Source organism: Pteropus medius, unplaced genomic scaffold (genome assembly GCF_902729225.1).
Source record: "Pteropus medius unplaced genomic scaffold, Ma_sr-lr_union100, whole genome shotgun sequence".
In the NCBI taxonomy this organism is placed as follows: Eukaryota; Metazoa; Chordata; class Mammalia; order Chiroptera; family Pteropodidae; genus Pteropus; species Pteropus medius.
In genome coordinates, this window is record NW_024352790.1 from 1,280,658 (window position 1) to 1,307,302 (window position 26,645).

Here is a 26,645-nt window from a genome sequence, read left to right on the forward strand (position 1 = left end):
TCCTCCAAAAGACTGCATAATACATTAGAGATACCCAGAGGAGCAAGACAAAGCAAGACAATTTAGATAGGTTTAAAATATGTTGTCCAAGGACTGAAAGACCAGCTTTTGGGAACTTAAAAAAAAAAAGGCAAAGCAATCTACAGCAGACCCAGCCAAAGAAAGGCAGGCTGGAATCTGAGGCGCTGAGCAAAGTCCCCCGTGCCTGTGCTGTTATTTGTGGCATTCATTACTGAGGCCAAAACATGACATTTCTGGAGGCCTCTCAGCTTGGAGGAATTTGTGCAACTGCTTACCCGGCAGATTGTAGTCAACGCCACACACCACTGATGTTTTGTAAAACACCATCACTGTCTCCGTGTAGGCCCCGCCACACTGCAGTTATTGTGTGCCGACGAGACGGTGCTGGGAAGTGCACAATGCGATCCATACATTACAGCTCTTGAGCTATGTATTTTGTGCTAGCTCTAAACTACACTATACAAATGTAAAAGGCCAAGGACAGAAAGGTATGCAACAGAGCAAATACAACAACTGATACATTGTCACCGAGGGTGGAGGATATTAAAGAAAACCACACAGAAGGAGAAAGACAGTGTCTCAAATAGTCTAAGGCCATCATTTATGAGATTGTTCTCTTCCTACCAATCTGAATGAGCTTATCAAAACACCTATGTCCCAAAGTTCAAACCCTGACAAAAAGAAACCACATCCAATGATTTTGTGTGTATTAAAAATTTAATTCCAGAAGTAAATGTGTCATTTATAGCAAAGGAAGATTTTAAGTTTCCCTGACCATTAATATGAATTAAGTTTGAAAAAGTTTTTCCAGTTACTCAAAAAAAGGTATGTGTGTATATTACATATAAAATATATAAACATAGATATAATATACACGTGTGTGTACATAAACACATACATGTAGACACACCTGTATCTTCTTTTAATGACTAGTTGAAAAAAAAATTCAAACTCTCTCATCAGTGATCAGGAAAACTGTATATATGTATATCCATAGATAGATACAAATATGCATTATCAAAGTTAATGTAAACATGTAGGCTTCGTAGAAATCATTATAAAGAATGGTAAAAAAAAAAAAATTCTTATGTAGTATTCCTTCAAGATCAGGCTACAAGAGAGTCGGGAGAAAAAGAAAAAAAATTATCAGAGCTCATTATAGAATCTCTATTTCTTTTCCATTACACAGGATTCAGGGGATTATGATAGAACATTGGGGAAATTTTGCAGTGTTGTTAGCATGAATGACTCAAAATACAATTCAATGTAGTTTTAGGTGCTAGAAATAAAAATTAAAAGGCTGCTACTAAAACAAAAACAAATAGTAGGCCAGAATAGACTGCACAATAGCCTCCAGTAACTACATTCTGCAATAATTTTAAAGGAAACTCTAATGTAGCTAGAAGCTTATGGGCTCACTTTTAATAAAATCATATACAGACCTTAACTAACTCAAGGACACAGGAGCTTGCCATTCTTATATATTATAAATAAGACCCTATTTCATGAGTACAATGCTTCCAAATTTAAATGCAGTATTCACATAGAATGTTCTTCTACTCCCATCTGCTGGGTTTTGAAATGTTTCAGAATCCTTAACAAACACAATTCATCTCATAAGCAACCAGGTAAGTTTAGATGTTTCATCTTTATGCTATATGGAAAATGGAAAAACAACAGAAATCCTACTACTAATATTATTTGCAAACATTGTCAACCATAAAGTCTAAGAGACATAACCTTTTTTCGTCGAAGCAAATAAATGCTAATTTTAGTTTTAAAAGATAAAACATTAAACTTTTAATCTGTCATCTATAATCACACCCTATATTTCCAAAGTGGTTATAGTTTATATTTCCCACAACTCAGAGGTTTCCGTCAGCTTTAGGACACAAGTATCAGCTGGCTGACCAGAGGACACTCTCTCAGAGGATTTCTATCTCCACACAGAACAGGCCGACAGGAGGCTATTCCAAGAACCAATTCCCACTCCTCTTACCAGCATGCTGGCTTCAGGATAATCCCAAAGCTAAGCTCTGAAATGGAGTTGCAGAAAACCTCAAGAAGCCCCTAGAAGGATGGATCTTGAAGCCAGCTAAGAAAACCACATCTGATGATGAAATGTAAATATCCACTCAAATTTTATACAAGGAATTATACTTATTTTTTGGCTTTAACTAAATGATAAGGAGTAATAAATACTCCTATTAGTTCCAATAAATGTCAGCTGCTCAGCTCTTCATAAAGTGTGGTCTTTTAAATGCCTTCTTTTGGTGATAAAAGTTTAATGGAATGGTATTATAGCATATGAGGAAGAATCATCTAAATCTTCATCTGCTCTCACCAAATAGTCTGCAGTTTCTCATATGCAAAACTTGACTATATTTCTATTCCTAGAGTTTATTTGAGTGGTAAAATAAATAAATTCATCTTTGATTTTTTTTTAACCCAACTGGTTATGGTCATTGCCTCTTCAACATGAGGATAAGCCCTCTGACACTAGGTATTGGTTTATTCAAAATTTCAAGAGAAAGTGTATTGGTTTTAAACTTGCGGTTTTCTTGTAAAAGTACTAACTAAATTTTAATTTTTGAATCTAAGCAAGTTCTTTAAATTACAAAGGCATTGTGAATATATAAGTAGTATATAAGTGTTTATATTATGGGCCCTCCAAGTCACTGAGTTATTGATAAGAATATAAGAATATTGGGAATTTATCCAAGCACTTGAGTATTTTCATCAGAAATTCAAAGAAAATGACAAGATCCTTAGAAAATTATAATCAGGAATTTAAAATATGATAATAATAATTATAGCTAATACTTATCAAGCTCTTACTATGTGCTGGGCATTGCTCAAAGCAAATCATAACCAGACAAATTCAGCCACTAATTTGAGTTAGGAAACAACTGTCAAGTGAATGAACCCAGAGAGATATTTAATAAGATTTTCTGCAGTCCTATTGTAGGGTCTCTACTTCATTCACTTTCCTATCACTAAGGGAAAATTCTCCACCAGCCATGTTAATATTTCAGTAATGAGCTGATTGATGAATTCGCCCTGTACCTGGGGAGCAGGTGTTCTGCCAGAGAGTGCCTTGGCACATAGCATGTTGTAGCCTTTCAAAGCAGTTCTTGAATCTGGCTGCACAGATGCTTGAGCCTGGCATCAGACCCACAAAATGAGAATCTTCAAAGGTGGCACCTGTGCATCTGTATTATTAATTTTTAAATTATGTATTAGAATTTATTTCGTAGAGTAGTTTCAGGTTACAAAAAAAAAAATGAGCTGAAGGTACAGAGATTTCCCATATACTCTCTACCTTCACACATGCATAGCCTCCTATTTATCAAGACCCTCCCCCGCTCCCCCCAGAGAGGTACATTAGTTGCAAATAATGAACCTACACTGTTACATCATAATTACCCAAAATCTACAACTTACATTAGAACTCACTCTGGGTGTTGTACATTTTATGGGTTTGTATAATGAATTATGTATAATGACACTGTCCACCATTATAGTACCATACAGAGTAGTTTCACAGCCCTAAAAATCCTCTGTGCTCCAGCATTTTTAAAAAGCTTAACCAAAGATTCTGATCATGAGGCAAGGCTGATACCATGGTCAGTGAACAGATCTCCTCTCCCAGAGTAAGACTATCTGCCCTCACACTTCAAGTCCACCAGCTCTGTTTTTTCAGTCTAGCTAGGCAACCTCCCTTCAATCCCTTTTAAAGATCTGGAACCAAAAGCCAGGTCCCACTGGATAATATATCAATTACTTAATTTTCCACTTAAAATCCTTTTAAAAAATTACTAGTTCATACAGCCTGGGAATATAAAATTTATCTGGCCGTCTTTAATGACAACTGTTTTGGAGACTGCCTTTGAAAAAGAAATCACCAGGTAGAAAAATGTGAGACAGTCATTTTGACTGCAGATCTTATCACAAACCAGGCTGAATGAAACTATTCTTACCTCTACAGGCCAGGAGTGTTTAAAGTTTTTTAACAAATGACCAAAGTGGAAGTCACGTTGCAATGTAAAATAATCTTAATCACTTAAATATTTACTTTATAATGATTATAAAAGAGAGAGAAACAGGATCTGATACAAAGAGAGAGGTCTTGATAAGTTTTTTTGCAACAATAATTTCCTTATACCTCCCCACCTGCATTTGATTCTTAAGTTCAATTACAAGCAACTTCTGGGCAATCTGAGGAAAAATACATTTCATTTTGAGATAACTCAGTTTTTAAACACTGATCTGAGGCAACAGTGTTTCCACTGAGCTTGATTTTTCTTCCCAAGTAAAAGTGTTTCATTCTTGGTTGATGACTAACAAACTAAAAGAAAAAGTGATAATGTTCACAATGTTCCCAATGATGGGGGTAGGGTGGGGACTGGATGAATCTTTAATACGTTGCTAGACTTAAAACACACATACCATAAATGAATTAAACTATGAAAGGCAAAAACCTGTCAAATAGAAACCTGGTGATTCATAAGCAGAAAAGTTAGGAAGTGTCGGTGAGCATGGACCTGAGGCTACCTTACCAGCAGTGTGGCCACCAGACCCAAGATGCCACAAATCCAGCCCTCTACCCTCACAAACTGCCTTCCTTTTTTCACTTCTCTTGGCTTTACTACTGAAATTCTTTTAAAATGCAAATCTCTTAGAAGGCAGTACAGGTAATCATTCACACATTGAAGTCATTCGCTGGAATTGCTGTTCCTCTCATTACCTGGGCTGAAAGCAATTATTCTTGACCTTGACAAATGTAGTCACCCTCCACAGTTCCAGTGTGTTGGAGACACCAGTTCCTATGTTGATGTAATGCTCCTTGTTCTGAATTTCATTTCATGTTCGCAAAGATATCTTACGATTTCGCTTGATGACCTTCTTCTTATGAAAAGAATTAGTGAACCAATTAATTCTTCCCAGTACTTATCTCTTGCTATGAATTCATCTCCTAGCATTCCAATGTGTGTATGTTCATAGGACTGGTAAACAAGGGCCCCTCTGCCTGGCTGATTAGGGCACAGTGAATAAAGAGTTAATGCACACCCTAAAGCTGAGGACCAGATCCCACAGAATGAAACTCCCCCAAGTCCTATCTTTTGAAGCCCAGCCCCACCCCGGGCATGCTACTGGTCTCCCTCAGTACCGTGAGCTTACTCTGCAAACGTCAAATATTATCTTTATCTCCTCCGCAAAATTATGAAAGACTTCCGCAAGAGTGGGGAAAAAATAGTGATCAAGTTTCTTTTGACATATATTGTGAGATACACCCAGATTTCAAAACACTAAAAAGTTCAAATAAAGTGCATTTTAAAGCTGAGAATGTCAGTACCACCAATGTGGTGATCCAGTTACAGCATCCCACTCTCTATCAATGGCAAGAGGTCAGATGATGTCATATAAGTAAGAAACATCCTACGAATTAAAAAAAACTTTACAAAAACGTTACCATTTGACACATCTTCAAATCGCCACATCCAAAACAGATTCCTCCTGCTGGGATAGGAGACTGGATGCAGCCCCAGCACAGGAATGCAGCCTCCTCCTTTGCTTCATGGGCTCTGACCGGGGAGAAGACTAACTATTCTGCAACAATATCACCAATGCTTGGTCCAGAAATGTTTCATGAAGAACAAAGTCACACTTTATATAATAGATAGTGACCCAACTCAAGTGGAAAATAACTGTCACATCTATTACTTGCAAAAAAAAAAAAAAAATTAAGAATAGTATTTCCATCCTTTCATCTCCTATGACCCACCTTCATTCTGCCCAATAACACGAACATGCAAAATAAAATGCGTTATCCAGACAGTTGCAGGAAAGAATGAAGAAAATGAAAATTAAAAGCAACTGTAAGAAAAAAGTGAACGATGTCAAAACAGATGCTACTAAAGCTACCACAACCAATTAAAAGTCTTTTTATAACAAGATATCCAAAAAGCCTGTGACAACTTCGATATGTGCTGTATTAGACTGGCTCACTTCAATTTATCCTTGTGATAAAAACATTCTCACTGTTCAAATTTCCCTAACTAGAAAGTGGACTTCCCATTAAAAAATGATAGATTGAACACACATATTTAGCTCTGCTCCCTAAGGAAGCTATTCTAAAATGATGCAGTGTGTCTGCAAATGCACAGGTTAACGTTTTCCCCCTGACATAAAGGAAAGGAGAAAGAGAGCGAAATCAGTGCCAACAAAATTCGGAAAGCAGACTGAGAAAGGATAGGAGATAGAGTCTGTGCATTTATATTTTTTGTTTTCTTTGCAACCTCTTCTTCGATGGGAATGTGCCTCTCTGTAACGTTTAGCAGAAGTGAAGCGCTTAATTCATTTGAACCCCAACAACATACTAGCTTCTCAAAATAAAAGGATTCCTAGTTAAATCCAAGTCTAGAAAAGCCAGGGTCTAAAATGACAACACTGGCCAATCAAAGTAGCTTGCTCTTAACAAACGTTTACAGTGCATTTTTATCATGTTATCCTTGGCGAATAAGGAAGTAGACACTAAAATCTTTTCTTATAACTCCAAATTTCTGCTTGGATTTTACTATGTAACCACTTTCAAATGAAAAATGTAATAGGCTAGGTGTTGCTAAGTTTTCCTAAATATATCAGTCTTCAAAGTCCAGGAGTTCCTTTCTCCTCAATGAAGATTTGCTTACCAACTCTATCCCACAGTAATGTGCACGTCAGCACTTTTTATGTTATTTATCTAAATCATAAACAGTACTTATCAATTATATTCATATTCTTGTTTCATATGTCAAGTTTACCTTCAAAAGAAAATTTTAGAAGCAACTCAAAAGGAAAAAAAAAACCTCATACTTCATCTTCTCAGCAAAAGTAGGAACCAAATCAATATTTGGGAACAAATATTTCCAAACACACAATATATATTTAAATAAATAATACTTTGAGCTCAAATTTGTAAAATATTGTACAATATGACTTCCTTAACTTCCTATTTTTCTTAAAAATCATACATTATCAATAAAAGAGATCAGCAGCCAAGTCATTGAAATAACTCTTAAGAAATGAAAATCCAACTTTTCGCCTAACTTTTTCTATTATTTACTCTGAATAGCAATGTTGCATAAAGCTATTAAAAAGTGTAGTCTCTTTTAAAAATCTATAAAACATATAATTCCTTTTAAAAAACAGAAAAGTGACTAAAACTGTTAGAAAATGAAGAGGTTGATATCAAATGTCTAGCCAGATGAACACATCAATTTTTTTTAAGTATCTTTTTAGGTATCTTTATTAAAAATTGTTATGTACCATTTCCATTAAAGCTTATTTCAAAACCATAATCAGAAAACTTCTGTAGGCTAGCACATTCTCTGTAAACTATTTGCCTAGAATGAATTTTGACATTTGATTCATACAGGCTTTCTGTGCTATAGAAAAAATAGCTTAGTAGAACATTCCTATTCGAGTCTCTTTCAATTGTTGCTGACAGAAATATGGAAAAAGATCAATGAAAAAACAAATATTATGATGACTAAGTTTCCTCTCTATGTGAATAATTAGATGATGCACAAAATCAAACTCGCCTTCAAAATAGGTAAAATGGCATATTCTGTAAATAAAGGTCACAGTTATGAGATGCAGTTCAGTTAACTGGTAGAATGCCTTGAGATGTTTCTACAGAATATGAGTTTAAAAAAATTTTAGGTAATATTTCTAACCATAAATTTTCTAGCAGAGTTGATGCATAACTGTTACAGAACATAATTAAATATAAAAATAGCAACCTGACAGATCATTTATCAGTACATTCATCATTTAGCCACCTTGCATGACAGATTTTTTCAGAGTAATCAGTGCTTTTTATAGATCATATTATATTACATTCAATTCCTTTAAGAGCTAAATATTAGCATATTATATTACAGTGTTATAAATACAAATGATAAATTCTGTCCATATTTCTATGGGGTCACAAAGCATACATCCTGCTGTGGAGGGAAAGGATAAAAAGAATGGCTCCAGCTTTTCACAGGTAGAAGCAAGATTCTTAAATCCCTGTACCCCCAACAAGCGTTTACAAACATCCCCATGGGCAACTTGGGGAAATGAGAGGGAAATAGAAAGATAGGATCAGGGAGGAGAGTATTTGGCAAAATTTTCTAACAGTTGAGAAATAAAAACTGTCAGTAACATCTTTAATTTGCTTAGAAGAGAGGACAAAGGGATTGGAAATAAAATAGTAATGGAAGCAAAGGTTTTCTGAGCAGAACAAATTTAATAAAAGATATTTTATAGATTATATCTCTTCATTTGATGAACTCCAACCGTTAAAAATATATATATTTTAGAGAGTGAGAAACATGTGTCTGAACAGATTTTAAAGTACAAATTTTATTCTGAAAATGACCTTTCCCTTTTCCACAATTTCTAATCTTACTCAACCTTCAAATAATTTTCATTCCAAAAGAGAAAAAATAATTTAAAGATCCAGTACCTATTCTACCAACACCCTCGAATTAAAGTTACTAAATGGTGAATTACCAAGTGTCTGGCAGCATAAGTGAGAAGGGCCAAAAAGAGATGGATGTTGCCTTCAAAATTATGTCAGGATAGTTAAGTATAGTGAGGAGTTACTTTCAAGTGTCAAGTTTAAAGCTTGCGAAACACCACTGATGCAAAGGCAAGCAAAAAAGCCAATGCCCTGATTTTGAAACCAAAAGTAGGGGAGATGGAGAAGAGAAAGCATGTGGTCAAATTCCTTATAGCTGAGAAATAAAAACCATACTTTTCTTTAGTTTGCTCAAAAGAAGAGACATTAGAGAAAAAGAGGCAGGGAATAAGGTAATCACTGTGCTCTCCTCTCTAAGCTCAGCCTACACCCAGCCAGCAAGCGATCAGACCAGAGAGCTCTCATTTAAGTAAAAGAACTCTTAGACTTGTGGTTGTCTGCATTCCCCTGTAGGCTGTACACCCCTAAAGGGCCAAGACCTATCTTATCCACCTCTGTGTCGCTCTCACACCTAGCAGTTTCATAGCCTTTTATACAAATTTAATAAATTATTTTCATTTATTTAAGCCCTTGAAGTATTTCTACAAGAAGTTAGCCTGCTGCTTTTAAGTATTTAAAAAGCAGGGCAGTGGTGGACAGAAGTAGCAAGCATGGAGAGAGGGAGAGGTGGGTGGATCATACATACATAAATACATACATACTTATGTACAGGACAGGACAAAGAGAATTAGGAAGACAAGTAAGCAAATTTGACCATTTATCTTAGATAAGAAGGATAAAAATTTTATGCAGGTACAAGAAAGTAGAGAGAAATAATTCAACAATTATGTTCCGGAAGTAGTACTATAGACAAAGCTAATGATAAGAGAAAAGAAAGTGTTCTTTTTCTCAAGAAACTAACGATCCAGGTGAAGAAACAATACAAGCATGAGAAAAATCAAATAATACAAGAGTTTCGCAGTTGTCCAATAAAATAATACAAAAGATTCTTTCACAGTGCATGACTGACGGCCAAATTAATGGTGCAAACAAGTTCAGAGGAAGAAGAAAACATTCTGAAAGCTTGATTTGGTTAGACATTAAAAGACAGGAAGGAATCATGTGCATGGGAAAATAAAAATGTGGCAATGGTCTGATCAGAAACTTGAAGGAAGGACAGACAGTTCTGGATATGCCTGATTAGAAGACCAATTTGGCTGGCAGGGGAAGGAAGACTCAAAATCCAATAGTAATAGAGAGATGAAAGACAGTCTGAGGTCATAATTAAGAGAGTCCCGAATGAGCAGCTAAAGAATGGCTTGACGAAGAAGCAATACTCTGCTCCTATGAACCTCTTGTGTTCTTCAAGCTACATCAAGGTATTTAACCACTCATGTAACAATTAAGTTACTGGATAGAATTATCACCTTAAATCCTTTTTTAGGCTGCAAGGATAGACGGTCAGCCAAAGATATTCCATCTGGACCTATGTCATTAAATTTTAAACTGCATATAACATATGCCAATAAATTATTCCCAGTTTCTAAACCATATTTAAATCGAACACTATTTTATGGGAGTGTACAAAGTGCCACAACTTCCAGATCCCCCACAAGTACGTAGATAGTTAAAACTATTTAACTAGTAAACTTAGTAGAGATCAGCACTACAGGTCTGAAAGAACAATCTTGGAGGGTGAAAGCAGACATAAAAAATCAAGTAAATAAATAAAATAGTCAAAAGCAATGATAAAAATTGGATATCTGAGGCCAGGATTCTACATAAGAAAGGCAAAAAGACCTTGATACATTCTACTTCCTGATAAATACTTTTATCATCAGAACACTGACGAAGAGAGCCTACATTCTGATAGCCTTATTCATAACACTAAGAAAAAATGATACTGACATTCCTGTGTGGGCAGAAACAATGCCCTCGATTCTCAGACAAAATCAACACGTGGAAACAACTTTCAGATGCCAGAGGAAAATGTGAGCAATTCTAACCCAGAGAGCGCATTCACTCATGCTTCTAAAGTCTTACAGGAACTTTCACATTTATTTTCAGACTTTAAAAAAAATATACAAACTTATCAGCTGTAGTAAAACCATCTTAATCCTAGAAATAGAGGAAGTAAATATTTCCATTCTTACTTTGCAATCTGAGAATGGAAGAAAAAAAGAGGAAGTGACTTCCCCAAGACATCCAAAGAGTCAGAAGAAAAGTAAACATACATATCCTGACTTTATAGCCATGCCTTCGACCAAATCTTACTGTGTTTTTCCTTACAGGAAGGAGCCCCACTATTTTACTGCACCGAGTATGTAAATGTCTTCAGCAGCAATATAACAAGAATTCTACAGCTGAGTCTCTGAAGCAAGCATGCAGAATCCAGAAGACTCCCTAAAATTCTTTATAACTAAATTCTGGTACCAAAAGAGCTTGTCACATATCATTAAATACCTCGAGATAAAAAGAGACATATCAAAGAACAGGAACTGTCAAGTTTCTTTTTTAAAAAATATGTTCAAAGTTTTTTCAAAAAAATTGAGATCCCAGTTTATTATCAATAGATGATAAATTTGTATAAATCGTAATTTTCACTAACTACAATGAAAAAATACTTCACACAGATTTAGAACAAATGCACAAAGACAGCCTAGGCCTTGCATCAAAATTTATGCATGGTTTAGTAATACGTCTATTGTTACGTAAGCCAAAATTAACATTAAAGTCAAGCAATATCTGTTTTTTTTTTAATTTAACTACAATCATTCTCTAAAAATTCACTGTTATCCAATATTTACGCTCATAAAAATTTTGTGTGTGAAGCACTGTTATCCAATATTTATGCTTATAAATACTGTATGTGAGGCATTTTAATATTAACATATACTCTTTCCTCTAAGAATGCAAACGTCAAAGACAGTTTTTGAAAATAGTGCTACCTTGGCTCCCTTGGTGGTCTTCTTCACTTAACTCCTAAGGTTTGAGAAAGGATGGGTTCAGATGGCTCACAGGAGAAAAGATGTAGAAAAAGCCATTAAAAGTAGAGGGGTAGTGGGGAGAAGGGATACAGATGGACATATATGGAGATCGATCTACTGATCTATCCATTTTAAAGGAGTAATCAGAGAAGCAGATATGATGTTAGGACACCAAATTAAAAAAAAAAAATCCCCAAGTATTATGTTTCTTGATTTAAAAAAAATTATTCAGTCAATACAGTAATATTTACGTTAAATAGTTTAAATGGGTTGCTTTCGTTGACCAAAGGTACTGACAGGTAGCACAAACAGGAAACTGCCTAATTTTCCCAATGCGCTGATCGCATTGATAAAATCATATCTGTAAAGACCACTGATGTGCATCTTAACCAATGCAGACAAAAAGACCCCCTTAAACTACTGTAGCCACACAGCTATTTATCATGTTCTAAAACCTAAATAGCATTCTTGACCTTCTGGGTCTTGTACATCAATGACTTTACAACCTATGATCCATTTCTCCCCAACCCCTTTTTGGTCTATGGATCAGTTTTAATCTGGCATTTCAGGCTTGCTAGAACCTCACCTACTCTATAAGGTCTCAATAAATTCCTCAAGACTTCCTGAACAGGCTGTGCTTCCCTGTCTGCTGTTGTAGGTGCCCTAAGTGAAGATGATCAGGCCCTCTTCAGTGGGCATGCTATAATCTAAAGGTCTAATTGAAAATCACATACAGATACATAAAAAGAAATAAACAATAACTATAGGCATCTAAAAAACCTAATAGATATAATCTTTAATGACAGTAAACAGATGGAAACAAATCTAATCTCCCAAACCAAATAAAGTGTTTATTTCCCACATTGTATTCTTCCTTGAGCGCTTGCAAGTTCATTAATAGCTACAATTTCCCACAACATACTTCCCCAAATAGTCCTCAGACACCAATTTCCGGTACAGAGATACAGAACTACAGATAAGCAGTATCAGCATATCTAACCCAATCTGTCTAAGGTCAGTGCTGAAACTGGGAAACACAAGCACTCTCAAGCCATGTGATGGCTTTTGAGCTCCGTTCCTGAAGAGAAAATAACAGCAGATCTGAATAGTATCAGACCCATACTAATGATACTAAGCAAGAAAGCAGAGAATGTAAATAGGAAAGAGAATTGGTTAAAAGAGAAATTAACTAAAACAGGAAATACAATTTATAATGTCTGTATTGGTATAATGACTATTATGACACTGATGAATTATGGCCTATGATTAGATATGGTCAGTGCCTAAAATTCCAGTGAACTGTTGGTACATAAAATCTGCTGTGGGATCACATCACTAGTCCACTCAAATTCCATTTTACTTTGTACATAATAGAAAAAAAGGTTTATTCAACACTTATATACTATAAGCTTATTTCAAATTTATCTGCTGTCCTCAAAAATTCATTCTTAAATGGTATAAGAAGCAATCATTTATTAGCTAAAAAGATAATCTGTCTGTGAATTAATACAGTTATTAAAATAAAGACTCCTATGCTTTCCCAACCAATTTAAGCCTTGGTGAATTAACAGACTAAACTGCTACTTTTAACTTTAGATATTTTCTCAGCTATGTTCTGAATAACACAGTGACTTGAGTTCCCATGAGTAGTAGAATCATAGAAGAGGGACTAGTCACATAGATAATTGATTTATTTTATACCATTCCAAAATGGGATTGGATATCCAATAAATGAGTACTAAACAAGATGGGAAAAGGAGGTAGGCATAATGAGTAATAGACTTTATCAAGTCAAGTGTGTCTGTAAAACACTTAAGGACCATTTTTAAAGGAATAAAATTAAAAAATAAAATTAAAAAGTAAACGAAGAAAAATAACAACATAAAGTTATTGGCAAAATATAGCCACATATATCAGTAATCATATGAAATAAATGGCCTAAATTTACCAGTAAAAAGAATTCTCAAATGGAATTTAAAAACATGTCCCATCAAAGACATAAGGATAAAATGTTTAAAAACAAAGAAATGAAAGGGGATACAAAGGATGGGAGTCTAGACAATTCCTAACCAAAATAAAGCTAGTATTAATATCAATATCAAATAAAATAAATTTTAAGGTACCATGTGATGATAAAGCAGGGGCGGGGGGAATCCAAGAATATATAATTCTGCACATCTAATAAGCCAGCCTCAGGTTTTAGAAAGCATACACTTACAAAAAATACAAAGAAATTCTCAAATCAACCATTATAGAAATTAACACACCTAGAAGCAGTTAAACAATTAACAGAAATACAGACAACATGACCCACATAACTAATAAGTCTAATCAAGAGCTCAAATTTAGAAACCTGTGCCAATAATGAAAAAATAACATGCTTTTCCAATTTCCAAAGAACTATTACAAAAACTGACCATATATTAGGCTGCAAAGTAAGTCTAAACAAATACAAGAGAATCTCTTATTTAGACCACATTCATATTAGGCTGCAAAGTAAGTCTAAACAAATACAAGAGAATCTCTTATTTAGACCACATTCTGACCACAATGTTAAAAAACAGGAAATCTGTACAAAAGAAAAATGCCCTCTTCCCACAAGACATGCACACATATATTCATCCTCAAAGACACACATACTCTGGAAATTTAAAAACACACTTATAAAAACTTCAGTGGTCAAAAATGACCCATAATGGGATGAGAAAAGATTAAGAACTAAATGGTAGTGAAAGCACTATATTTCAAAACTTGTACAATCAACAATAGGAAACTGAAGGGAAAATTAGAGCCATGAAAGCATATATATACATATACATTTAATATTTGACTCAATAGACTGGAAAATAGAGGAATTCCAAAGAAATAATAAAGAGTAAAAGGGAACAAAATATTGCAAAATGGAAAAGAAACAATAAAACCAAGTTGTTTCTTTGAAAGAAAAAGATTAAAATGGCAATGTTACAACAAGCACGGTTGAGAAAAGGTAAATAACGCTAGAAATGAAAAAACCTAAATCAAATATACAAAATGAGAAAAATATAAAAACCTTCATGCCAATAAGATTTGTCAAGTTGGTTGAAATGGGCAGTTTCCACTAAAGACTGATTTGAAAAAAATACTATAAGAAAATTGAATCAATTATTTAAAAATTAAAATAAATACCCTCCAACTTTACTCTTCACACAAAAAGGCCACCAGCTCAAGAAAGGTGTAAAGGCACTGTTCTACCAGGTCTCCAAAGAACAGTAAGTTCCTAACTTAGCTAAGCTTTTCCAGAGAATACTGAGAACACCAACTTTATAAGACTAGTATATAACTCAGATAAAATCTGATGAAGATATTTTGATAAAAGAAAATCAAAGGTAATACATGCAAAAATTCTTTAAAAAATGCAAAACGAATGCTGAATCACCATGAACTAGTGTGTTTATTTCAGAAATTCAAAGATGGTTCAACTTTAGAAAACAATGTAAATTACAACATAAACAGATTATAAAAATGTATGATCCTTCTCAATCAATGCAGAAAATACATTTGATAAAATTCACTACCTATTCACGTCTTTACCATCTGTTCATGAAATTTTCCCAGTTCCATTCTTCGATATTAGGAAAAGAATACCCTTAATCTGAGAAAGAATATCTATTTTAAAAAATCCTAAAGCAACACTACAAACCTATATAAAACTTATAAAAATATGTTCAACCTCATGAGTTGCAAACTGCAGCATTATTTCTATGTTTCAATTATTTACTACCCTCTTCCTCTGAGAGGATCACACTCGCCCACCTATTGTTATCAGCCTTAAACACATGACTGGCTTGGCCAACCAGATAGAAATGCACCACTTCCAAGCAGATTATTTAAGAGCCATAATGTAGTTCTGCCGTGTTTTTTCCCTCTTTTGTGACAACAGCATCTCCCAGGCAGAGGATATGCCTTGAATCTTGGTCCAAAAATCAAAAAAGCCATAGAGCGTAGACACAGGTGACCCACCAAGGGGCATGTAATGTGAGCAAGGGATAAACTATTGTTTTTATAAGTCAAAAAGATTTAAAAGTTGCTTGTTACTGTAGCATAGCCTAGTGAAAGTTGACAGTAATCAAATAAATGCAAACTGAAGTATTAAGATGGTACTGAACACCCCAAAGACTGGTCAGAATCAATGTGCTGACGATAATATAGAAAAATCAGAGTGGTTGCTGATTGGCATTTAAAATGGTACAATTACTTTACAGATCATTTTGGCATAACGAAGTAAAACTGCATCCTATCAACCCAGCAATTCCATTACTAGCTATCTACCCTAAAGAAACTTTTATGCAAGTAGACAAGGAAATGTGTAATGATATTTACTCAAGCACTGATTGTTATATAATGTAAAGAAACTGTGCCTCAAGTAGGAAAATGGACAAACTGGTTTAGTCATCCAAAGGAATAAAATGAATAAAGTAGATTTATTCATTTTATTGTTAAAATGAACAAAGTAGTTAAAATGAATAAAGTAGATTTATACATCGTAAAAAGATACATGGAGAACAAAAGGGGAGAAATGGGAATGAGAATTTAGCAATGTCTTTAATGTTCGATTTCTTTTAAAAAAATCTAAAATGTATGACAAAATGGTAACATGATTAAATCTTTTATGAATATGCAACTGTCTCTTCTATTATTTCTATATTTTTCTAACTTTAAATATATCATGACTTAAAAAAAATACATTTATACCATAAGGAACATTTTTCAGTCTTAAGGTTTGGTGATATAAAAAACTTTATAGAGATGACAGGGGCCTTTTCTAGGTTATTTAGGTAATCCTCTATATTCTATAAAGTCAGTTTCTGGGCCTCAGTTTGGCCCAAAGAGGTTGAGAAAATGACTCAAGGTTTTGTAACAAGTTATCATCAAGTTGATTCTCAAAATCTAGACTCCCTAACTTCGAGGGTAGGTAGGAAAAAACAAGGGACATGTGGTCAAATACAATGTAATTGAGTCAAGTTCAGAACACCACGCTATTGTTTTCCTATTGTCCCCGACGCCTACTGCTGAGACACACAATATTATTCTCTCTCTGAGCTTTAAGGATTTAAAATCCTCTTTTCCACTCCTTTTCTTGAAACTGAAATATCAGAATACTTATCACTACATGAGTAAGTAAAAAAAAAAAAAAAAAAGAGCTCTAGGTAACTAATACAAAAATAAAGGCAAAGACCATAAATCATTTTAGTAGCTCAGTGGTCAGGTTCATGACTTCCAGAGCCAAACAGCTGGGCTGGAATCCAGGCTCGACCACTACCTCTCTAAATTACTTAGCCTCTCCAAGCTGACATTTTCCATTGTAACATTGGGAGTATCCATAATACCACCTACCTCATATGGATTCTTATAAATATTACATGAGATAATCCATTCGAAGCTCTTCACATAGTTCTTCAGTAAACATCAGCTATTAGAATGTGTCATGTAAATAAAGTAATTTAGCTATGAAAAGCAATAAACCCTTTTGATTAACATAAAATTATAAGGTGCTAGACGTTTTTTAAAATTATATTGGTATAAATCAGCATCAGCGCTAATGAATTATATGTTTTGTGAATCATGAATGTTTTTTAATTAAAAATAAATAAATGAGCTAGATTTTAAGTCATTATCTATTTCAGGACAAAAACACTTGGAGTTAAATGGCTGAAATTTTACAACTCTGAAATGTCAATCTAGGGCTATCATCTCTCCTCAAGTGAAATATTTTATAGCCACAGGTAATATTCACACTATGTATCATCTTTTCAAAACAGACACCAGACAACATACTTGACCAATGCACACTGGCAGAACATCAGCCCTGCTTCCCCTGGAACAGGGTCAGGAACTACTGTTTGGAATGGAAATGATGACCTCCTTCTATGTTTTCTTGTTTTGTTGTTTGTTTGTTTGTTTTTTAATGTAAAGTTGCGGCAAACTAATTTACAGGAACCAAAAATGTACTCATTATGCCACGCCACAAATGAAGGCAGACTATACCTCTGCTTTCATTCCACACATCAAGACAGATCTCCAATCAGCTCTCTGACTCACCTCCAGGTCACAACTGTACTCGGTACCATCTAGGAGGGTCACTTTACACTGAACAGTTTTGGTCTTCTTGGTGGCTTTTTGAGAGGCCTTCTCTCCTTTCAATTCATTGGTCTGCACTTCTTTTGTCTCCCTTTTCGCTGCAGCTTCTGATTTGTCTTCCTGTACTTCCTTTACCTTCTCCTCCTCTCTCTCTTTCCCTACTTCTTCAGCAGGCTGTTGATGAAAAAAATTAAGTTCATATTGAAGTTGACCCATTCGCAGAAGACAACACATTAAAAGGAAAATCCTTAGTAATAACAGTGATTGTTATAAACACTATAAGCCTAAAAAAGGCTTTAAATTTTTGCGAGAAAGGATATTCCCCCCATGTCTTCCTCCCCGCAATCCGCTGTCAATTTTGTCATTTTGCCAATTTGGTAATTTCAGCATTAAATGAGTAAAAGAAACTACATTTTGGCAACTGCAATTTAAACATCATTTCAAATAATACAATTCGCCATTATTCCATACCATGGCAAAATCTAAGTTTTGTTAGGAAACCAAAATGCACACACATATAAATCTATTTCTTCCTACTCACTGAACACTTAAAAAATCAAATCAAAGAGGTATTAAAGTACATACTGTTTAAAAGGAGAGATGGCAGGATTCTGAGAATATAAATTTTTTTATGGTGTGCACATATAGTGGATTTTTTGTTTTGCTTTATCGTTTTTGAAAATTTTAAAGGGAATAATAGGAGAAGACTGTGGTTAAACCATCTAAGACTCATGTTCTAGATAAAAGTTAAAGCAGTATCTTAATACAAGAAATCCAGAAATGATTCAAAGCAAACAAATTCTTTTTGTTACGTGGTTATACCATCAAGCTTACATTTCCAGACAATCACTTCTCAAACATACCTGTGGCTCAGGACTGATCACTGAAGGTTTCTCTTCCTTGACATTAACCTTAATCACCTGCTGTTTCCTCTGAGCTGTTTCTTCAGCATCACCCTTGGCCTGCCTTTCTTCCTCAGGAAGAGATTCCTCTTTATCTAAAACCTGCTCTTCCACAACAGCTTGGGTAGGCTCTTTCTTATCTCCTCCATCTTTGGCCACTACTAAGTTATAGGACTTTTGCTTCTTAAGCCATGGGGGTATGAATCGAGAAATCCCCCTGCTCTCAGAAGGATCCTTCTCTCTCTTCTGGCGGCGTGGACTACTTCGGCTATCAACTGGTGGAGATGACTGGGAACCTTTTTCTTCCTCTGGATCAGATGACTGATTCTGCTGATTTTCTGCTACTTCTTTAGGTTTCTCCTTGGTTGCATCTGCTCCCAACTGGTCAGGTTCCTTCTTCACTTCCGACGCAGAGCCAACTTCAGTAGTCATGGTCACAGCTTATGCTGTAAACAAAACAAAATCATAACATGTTATTTTACAAACTCTCCCAGTTTTAGAGTTTGGAGGCAAAGGACAGGGTAATGAAGGATGGGAAGGGGAATGGTAGAGAGATGACGGGGAGAAAACACCTGTAGGGAAAGACGGTTCATAACCTCAAGAGAAAAATGGAGAGTGCTACTCTACTTTGAGAATTCTCTATCAGAATCAAAGAACCAAAACTAGCATCACAATGGAATTAATTCTGATTCTATACAGATAGCACTTAAAATCAAGAGCTCTAGAAAAAATGATTACTTTTATTTGGTTTCATCTAGCTATAAACAAAAATTCACCCCAAAAATCCATTTTTTAAAAGAAAATTACTTTTCTCTATACTTGGTATCCCTTACTCTCTAATACAAAGTGTTACTGATAATATTAGAAAGTATTGAGACACATTTCACTGCAATTTCACACATTAAAATGTTTGGTATAAAAAAAATGTTAAATATTGGGTGCTTAATAGTGAGAAAATTAAATCTGCAATGTATTCTTTTTTGTTCCAACATTAAATCTCATAAATTATCATAACTATTCCAACGCAAAAGTTAGTCTCCTGGACAGGTACTCTCAAACGATGATCAAAGCTCTAATACTGCATCCCACTCAACCTCAGTTTTCTTTGAATATATGATTGTAAGAAAATATCTAGGGAACTCTGATCTGAACCAAATGAAGACATTATAGGGATAAAAGAAAATCTAATAATTGATCCTATCACAACTAATGAAAACAAAATTGATATTAAATCTGAAAAGTAACTGGTTGTCTTCATTTTACACAAGCAAAGAGGGACTTCTAGAGCATAGCAGCACCACTGACATAAAAAAATAGGCAGGAAAGGCGGAGAGAGCATGCTCCCTCCTCTCTTAGCAATGATTAAAGTGCTCAAAGGCCTGGCATCCTCCCTGGCCAACGGGAAATTTCCCAGCTACCTTCTAAGTAGTACAAACCTGAATAGCTCAAAAAATAAAATACACTTTTTTTTAAAGCTTCATTGAAATATTCACATACCATAAAACTCACCCTTTTCCAATTATACAGTTAATGGTTTTGAGTACATTCATAAGGCTGTAAAACCATTACCACTATCTAATTCTAGAAATTTTTCATCACTCCAAAAAGAAATCCTACATCCATTAATACTCTCCATTCTTGACATACCACCACCCCAGCCCCTGGCAAACACTAATCTACTTCCGGTCTGTATGGATTGCTTATTCTGGACATGTTGAAGAAATGGAATCATACAACATATGGCATTTTCACTTAGCATGATGTTTTCAAAGTTCATCTATGTTGCAGCATGTATCAGTATTATACTCGTTTCTTAAAATATTATTCACCATCTTCTGCATAGTATGTCTGATAAGAGTCTAGTATCCATAATACATAAAGAACTCTACAACTCAGCAATAAGAAGATAAAGAAAATTTTTTTTTAATGAGCAAAAGGATTTGGGTAGACATTTCTCCAAAGAAGAAAAACAGCCCATAAGCACTGGAAACAATGCTCAATGTCATCAGTCATTAGGGAAATGCAAATCAAAACCACCATGAGACACCACCATTTCACATATAATAGCATGGTATAATCAAAAAGACAGTAACAAGTATCGGTGAGGATGTGAAAAATTTGGAACTCTCAACATTGATGTAAAATGTAAAATGGCACAGCTACTTAAGAAAATAGCATGGCAGCTCCTCTAAAAGTTAAACAAAGTTACCATGTGACCCAGCAATTCTACTCTTAGGTATTCAGCCAAGGGAAATAAAAACATATGTTCACACGAAAACTTGAAAGAAATGTTCGTAACAGCATTATTCATAATAGCCAAAAATGGAAACAACCCAAATGCCCAACAACTGGTAAATGGATATACAAAATGTGGTCTATCCATACAACAGAATATTAAGCCATGAAAGGGAATGAAGTACTGATATATGCTGCCACATACAACCTTGAAAACATTATTTGGAGTCAAAAAAGTCAGAAATAAGAGGCCACACTGTTTAATCCATTTATGTAAAATTTCCAAAATAGGTAAATCCACAGAGACAAAGTGCATTAGTGGTTGCAAAGGGCTGGAAGGAGGGGAGAATAGGAAATGAATGCTCAAATGGGTAGAGGTTTCTTTGTGGGGTGATGAAATTGTTCTGGAATTAGACAGTGGTGATGGTTGTACAATCTTGTGAATATACTCAAAATCACTAAACCGCCATCTTGATAAGAAAAATTTAAATGTTATTCATGTCTAATATGCAAGCATAAAAACATTCAGTCAGTCAGCCTATATTTAATGGGCTCCTACAATGTGCCCAGTACTGGGCATATGAATAAAGACAGTCTTGGGGGCAGGGAGGAGGGAGTACAGATAAGTCAAAAGCATGTTGCTTAAAAAGTACAGGACGTACACTTAACCCAGATTAGGAGAAGAGGGTCATTAGGCAAACTTTTCTACAGAAGTTGAGATTTGAGTTGCTTTAAAATGATGAAATCATCATTACTCAGGCAAGGAAGTCAGGATGGGAGGCATGTGCCAAGTATAGGGAAGTGTGCAAACATGAGAACATCCCTCCCATAGGAAACCACAAGTACTGAAAAACAATACACTGTACAAGTGAGGTGGGAGCTTCTGAGTGGCAGACAGGAGGGAAAGAGGAAGGTGAATAGGAAGCAGACCCCAGAACATTAAAGGTTTTGTGTGTTGTGCTAATAAAGGTCTGGAGGCTGATTTAAAGGTAGTAAGAAGGTACACGAACACTTTAAGTAGAGGAGCGACAGAATCAGATTCACGTTTCAGATAGCCCAGGCTATAAAGCACAGGATGAGAGAAAAGACTGAAATGGAAAGACATCCAGGAGGCTGCTGCAATAACCCAGGCATGAAATGATGATCTGTACTATGGCAGAAGCAGTGAGGTAAAGAATAACGAACGAATCTAATCTGCAGTGGCTCTACACCTGTGTGTAATATCAGATCACCAAACTTAAACATATTTTCATCAAACTGGGAAGTAAACATCACAGATAAAGCCAGGTGGGCTATCTAGGTTTTAGCCTGTTATACTGTGGAAAAATTATACCATCGATATTCCTGAAGATTAAAACCTGGCAAGTGATACTGAACACAGCTCAATATTAAACTATATTTGTTTTATATAGTTTTTGAATGAAAATATTAGTTCAATATAAACAAAAATGTGTAAGATATTAAAGCATTGCTTTCATTTAGGAAGAAATGGGGCAAATCTAATTTGTTAAGTCATTATACCAAACTAATATTATTATTAAGCTTTTTTTCGTAAGACCTGAGACGAAAGCTCAGACAGAATACAGTTGCCATTAATAAACCTAAGTTTTGGGATTTTGTTCTCAATTTATTTAAACTAAAAAAAAAAAAGAAAACGGTTCACCCATTTCTCCCACCTCACAAATCCCACAACTGGCGACCACCTTTATGAGCTTGGGTTTGCTTTTTTGGAAGATTCCACATAGTATGAGAAAGATCATATGGTATTTGTCTTTTTCTGACTTATTTCACATAGCATAATACCCTTGAGGTTATTCCATGTTGTCACAAATGTCAAAATTTCATTCTTTTTTCATGACTGAATAAGATTCATATATACCTCACATTTTCTTTATCCTTTCATCCATAGATGGACAGACACTTAGGTTGTTTCCATATCTTGGCTATTGTAAATTATGCTGCGTTGAACATGGGGGTACATATCTTTTCGAATTAGTGTTTTCATTTTCTACCAATAAATTTACCCAGAAGTAAAATTGTTGGCTTTCATATGGGAGTTTTATCTTTAATTTTTCGAGGAACCTCCACACTGTTTTCTATAGTGGCTGCATCACTATTAGGCAATAAAAATGCAAAATCATGTCTGCCAATAAGACCCTTACGTAAGTACTCAAACTGGCTCCATGTTGTACAGAAAACCTTTTTCTTTCTTTATTCCACGTACCATTTAAGTGGAGAATATTTTTTACACTAATCATGAAATGCCAAAGTTGATTGTTAGCATATAGTCTCTAATTAAATATTTGAGAGCTGATTAAATACCCTGGTAAAAATTAAAACAAAAATGTCATACTTGTCTAAGCTAATCAAGGTAATGGGTGCCCCTCTAATTACTTTGGCCATGAGAAATAAGCTGGAGACCAATCAATCAACCAAAGCTGATTTTTGCTCAAAATATTTTATAAGCAATGAAATATAAAACTAAAGTTTTGATTATTGTGTTAAAAGTATTAATATTTGTATTTTAATCATAAGAGCTATTATTCACTGCTTACTGTGTCAGACATCGCACACATTAATTTCTACTCAAAACATCCTACAAGGTTGGATTACCCCCATTTTGCAGGTAATAAGCAGAGGAGCAGAAAATGGACCATACATCTGTTCTCACCTGCATTTCATAATGCAATCACAACTCTTCTGTTGTCCATAAAAAGGGAATCAACTTGTTCTTGGCTTAGTGCTCCAAGATTCGTGCCAGTCTGTGAAAAAGGCTACAGAATGACATGAATGTATCCTATCATTTATAATCATTAGCCCTATCCCTCCCCCAAATAAGAAATTTACAGATGAATTCCCATCGCAGAGAAAATCATATATGAAGATTATCATTGGGCCATGTAATCGAAACTGAGCTAATGGACAAAAACTAAAGACAAGGTGCTAACACAGAGAGCAAGCCAGGAAGCCTCACAAAGCAGTACTCCTCAATCACTGCTGTATTTCCAACAGGTACGTTTTAAGTACCTCAGAGCTGTGGTGAGCGTGCAATAGAGTAAACAGACATTGAATTGTGATGCTGTACACCTGAAATTTATGTGATATTATATTAATCAATGTTGCCTCAATAAATGTAATAATAAAAAAATGAACCTCAGAGCTGAGCAGTACTGCCCATCCAAACGGAAGTTACAAGATAAAAAAACAATGGAAATGGCTAATTAGATTGTAAATACTCAACAATAAGGATAGATGTAAATATATGGAAATAAGTACATTCTTAAAATAGTTTCAAGAGATCAACAAAGCTCGAACCTAAACACTACCTTCTTTGTTCATAAAATGGTTTCTTGAACAAATTACCACCATCAAGAAAACATGATTATAGCACATTCATGCACCGTAATTATCATGCCTATAATTCTACGAGTTTCAAAGATGGATAAGCCTTTAAACTCTGTCGCCCACTAAAATGGAAACTCCTGCAGTGGAACGCAATCTCTCCCACTAAAATAAAAGCTGCGATCTTTCTCTTTTTTTTCACTGCTATGTTCTCAACACTTAGACTGGCACATAAGAGACATCTAATATTTACTGAAGGAGTATTGTGAAATCTGGTCTAATACCCTCATTTGATCTTATTAAAAAGGTAACTGAGGCTCAGAAAGACTTTATCTGCCTGAGATCACAGAGCTAGATGGGTAAAGACAAAACCAGAACTACGGTTTCCCAAACTTTAGTAATGCTCATTCCACTAAGCTTTAATTACAAATACTCAAAATCCATCATTAGTAAGTTATATAACATACTAAGTAAAGATTTTTCTACTTATCAACCAAAAAGAACACTGCTGTGAACAGCCAGTCCATTAGACAAGCATGTGGTTTTGACACAATTACCATATTGGCATGCTCCATCTGGGTTGATAAAAGTGTTCATTTATTGTAACAGCTCCATGAGAAAAAGCATGAGTCATTTAACACGCAACCAAGCAGAAAACCATCATCAACAGAGGTTCAGCACCGGTTAGGTAAGGAACTGTGTTCTATGAAACCATTCTTTTTTTAAAAAGAAGGTAAATTCCAAGGTGCTATCTCTATCACAAGCCTAACCTACCTACCCAATAATATTATGCTACTGAAAAACGCTGGCCCTTTATCTGAGTACTATAGCAAGCAAAGCAAAGCAAACAGATACACAACTACAGACACTCATACAAAGAATTTCAAGCAAGGGGTTCATGCTAATTACTGGATCCAAACGTTTCCTTAAGACCTTGAGAGAACCAGGCTACTACTAGCCCTCACTGTTAACAAAATCCCTGAGCAGGGAACAGTGTGGGTGCTGCTGCCCGCTGAGTGGCTCCCATCCTCTGCTGAGATCATGAGCAATGAGAGATCTTTGATTTCTACCCACAGAGCTCAGTTCATTACTTATGGGCTCAAGATTTACAAAATGAGAAAGTATGCTTTCCTAAACTTCAAAAATGGTGAGGGGATAGAGCGGCTTTCCCTTGAACTCGGAGGACAAAAACTGTGCAACAAATAAAACCTAAATAATACTGGCAATGTGCGCACAGTTCCAACATGGTCATTTTCTAGGTCTCACAAAACTTGTTTTCCTCTGCTGTTGTGACTGGGTAGAGGACATGTAGAGCAGCTCGCTAATACCCCCGAGTACTTCCTACGTTCATCTCCCTAAATACCCTGTACCCAAGACAAGGTCTTTCAAGACTCCACTACCTGCCCTTAAAGCATTAAATGTGAAAAAAAAAAAAATACAGCACCAGAAATATAGAAATGATTCAGCAGCCACTTAACTCTACTTAGGACATAACAAGAGTGATGCTTATCAAATATATCCAGCATGTAAATGGAAGGGAGAAGGGATGAGGAGGACAGGGAGGAAAAAGAAATATCTGGAGAGGGAGAAGGAATAACAAAAACAGGCCGACTTAGAGCAGAATGTAAGTAATTCTTCTCCCTAGTAGGTTTATTTATCTCTAGTGTCAGAAGGTCTAGAAAATATTATATCCCATATTCAAATAAGTACAGAGAGATCCCAAAGGGACTATCTGTTAGTTCATATTATCTCTTTGATAAACAATAGTTTGGAAATAATCCAATGCTGCCCACCCTAGTTATCTTTATAATGTACTGTATCACTTGTTTTTTGTTTTGTTTTTTTTTTTAAAGGAAAAGGGACCTATAGGAGAGAAAGAACTATTTTTATAAAGATATAAAAGCTAGCATCTGGTTTAAATTAAACCCACATATACAAAAGGTATGAACTGTAGTCCTTTGCTAGTTCAAGTCTAGGCAGGATCATGTTACATTCAGAGCATGTATTTCTTCCACCCGTTCTTCTTTTTAACAGAATCCAAATTTCGTTCAGCTTTTCTCTCTCCTCCACATGCATGCCAAAAGAGGCTGCCTCTAAGTTGGGTTCCAGGGTAGGTTCCACTGGACTAAGGCCATCATGGTAGTCCCCCTCCCCAGGCCAAGAAGACATGGAGAAAGTATGTTGGTGGGCTTCTGGGAAAAGGTTCCTCTCTCTTTACAAGAGCCACAAGGAAGAGAAGGCCCCTCTTCTGCCTCTGAGCATTGTACACATGACTCCCAGAAATGCTGCTTCCATCTTGAACAATCCATGAGGGAAGAAAGCCTGAGGAAAAGAGACACACAGTAGAGGGCACTGACAAGACTATCACAGAGAAGAGGACCAGCCCCTGAGCACGCCATACATGGCCAGGTCCTACTATGTTATGTGAGACAGCATACTCCCATATGGTTCAAACGATTGATCCAGGGGTTTCAGTTATCCGCAGCCACTATTAGCCCCCACATATCATGTTCTGACACATGCCTTGGTAAATAAGCCCTAAGAAATTGGGAG

At 35.4% G+C, this 26,645-nt stretch overlaps 1 protein-coding gene across 13 annotated transcripts in view; it reads right to left on the reverse strand.

Moving 5' to 3' along the window:
* The window catches only part of EPB41L2 (erythrocyte membrane protein band 4.1 like 2), a 193,307-nt gene that overhangs the window by 85,421 nt on the left and 81,241 nt on the right, over window positions 1–26,645 (reverse strand). For 12 of the 13 annotated variants that reach the window (XM_039849928.1, XM_039849926.1, XM_039849925.1 and 9 more), the window contains exons 2-3: window positions 18,477–18,961; window positions 17,575–17,787 (exon numbers count right to left, since the gene is read on the reverse strand). In XM_039849928.1, the coding sequence (XP_039705862.1) occupies window positions 17,575–17,787; window positions 18,477–18,947 (684 nt within the window). In that variant the 5' untranslated portion in view covers window positions 18,948–18,961. Of the gene's footprint in view, window positions 1–17,574; window positions 17,788–18,476; window positions 18,962–23,421; window positions 23,446–26,645 lie in introns of those variants that run through there. The other variant, XM_039849918.1, reaches the window with a different exon arrangement.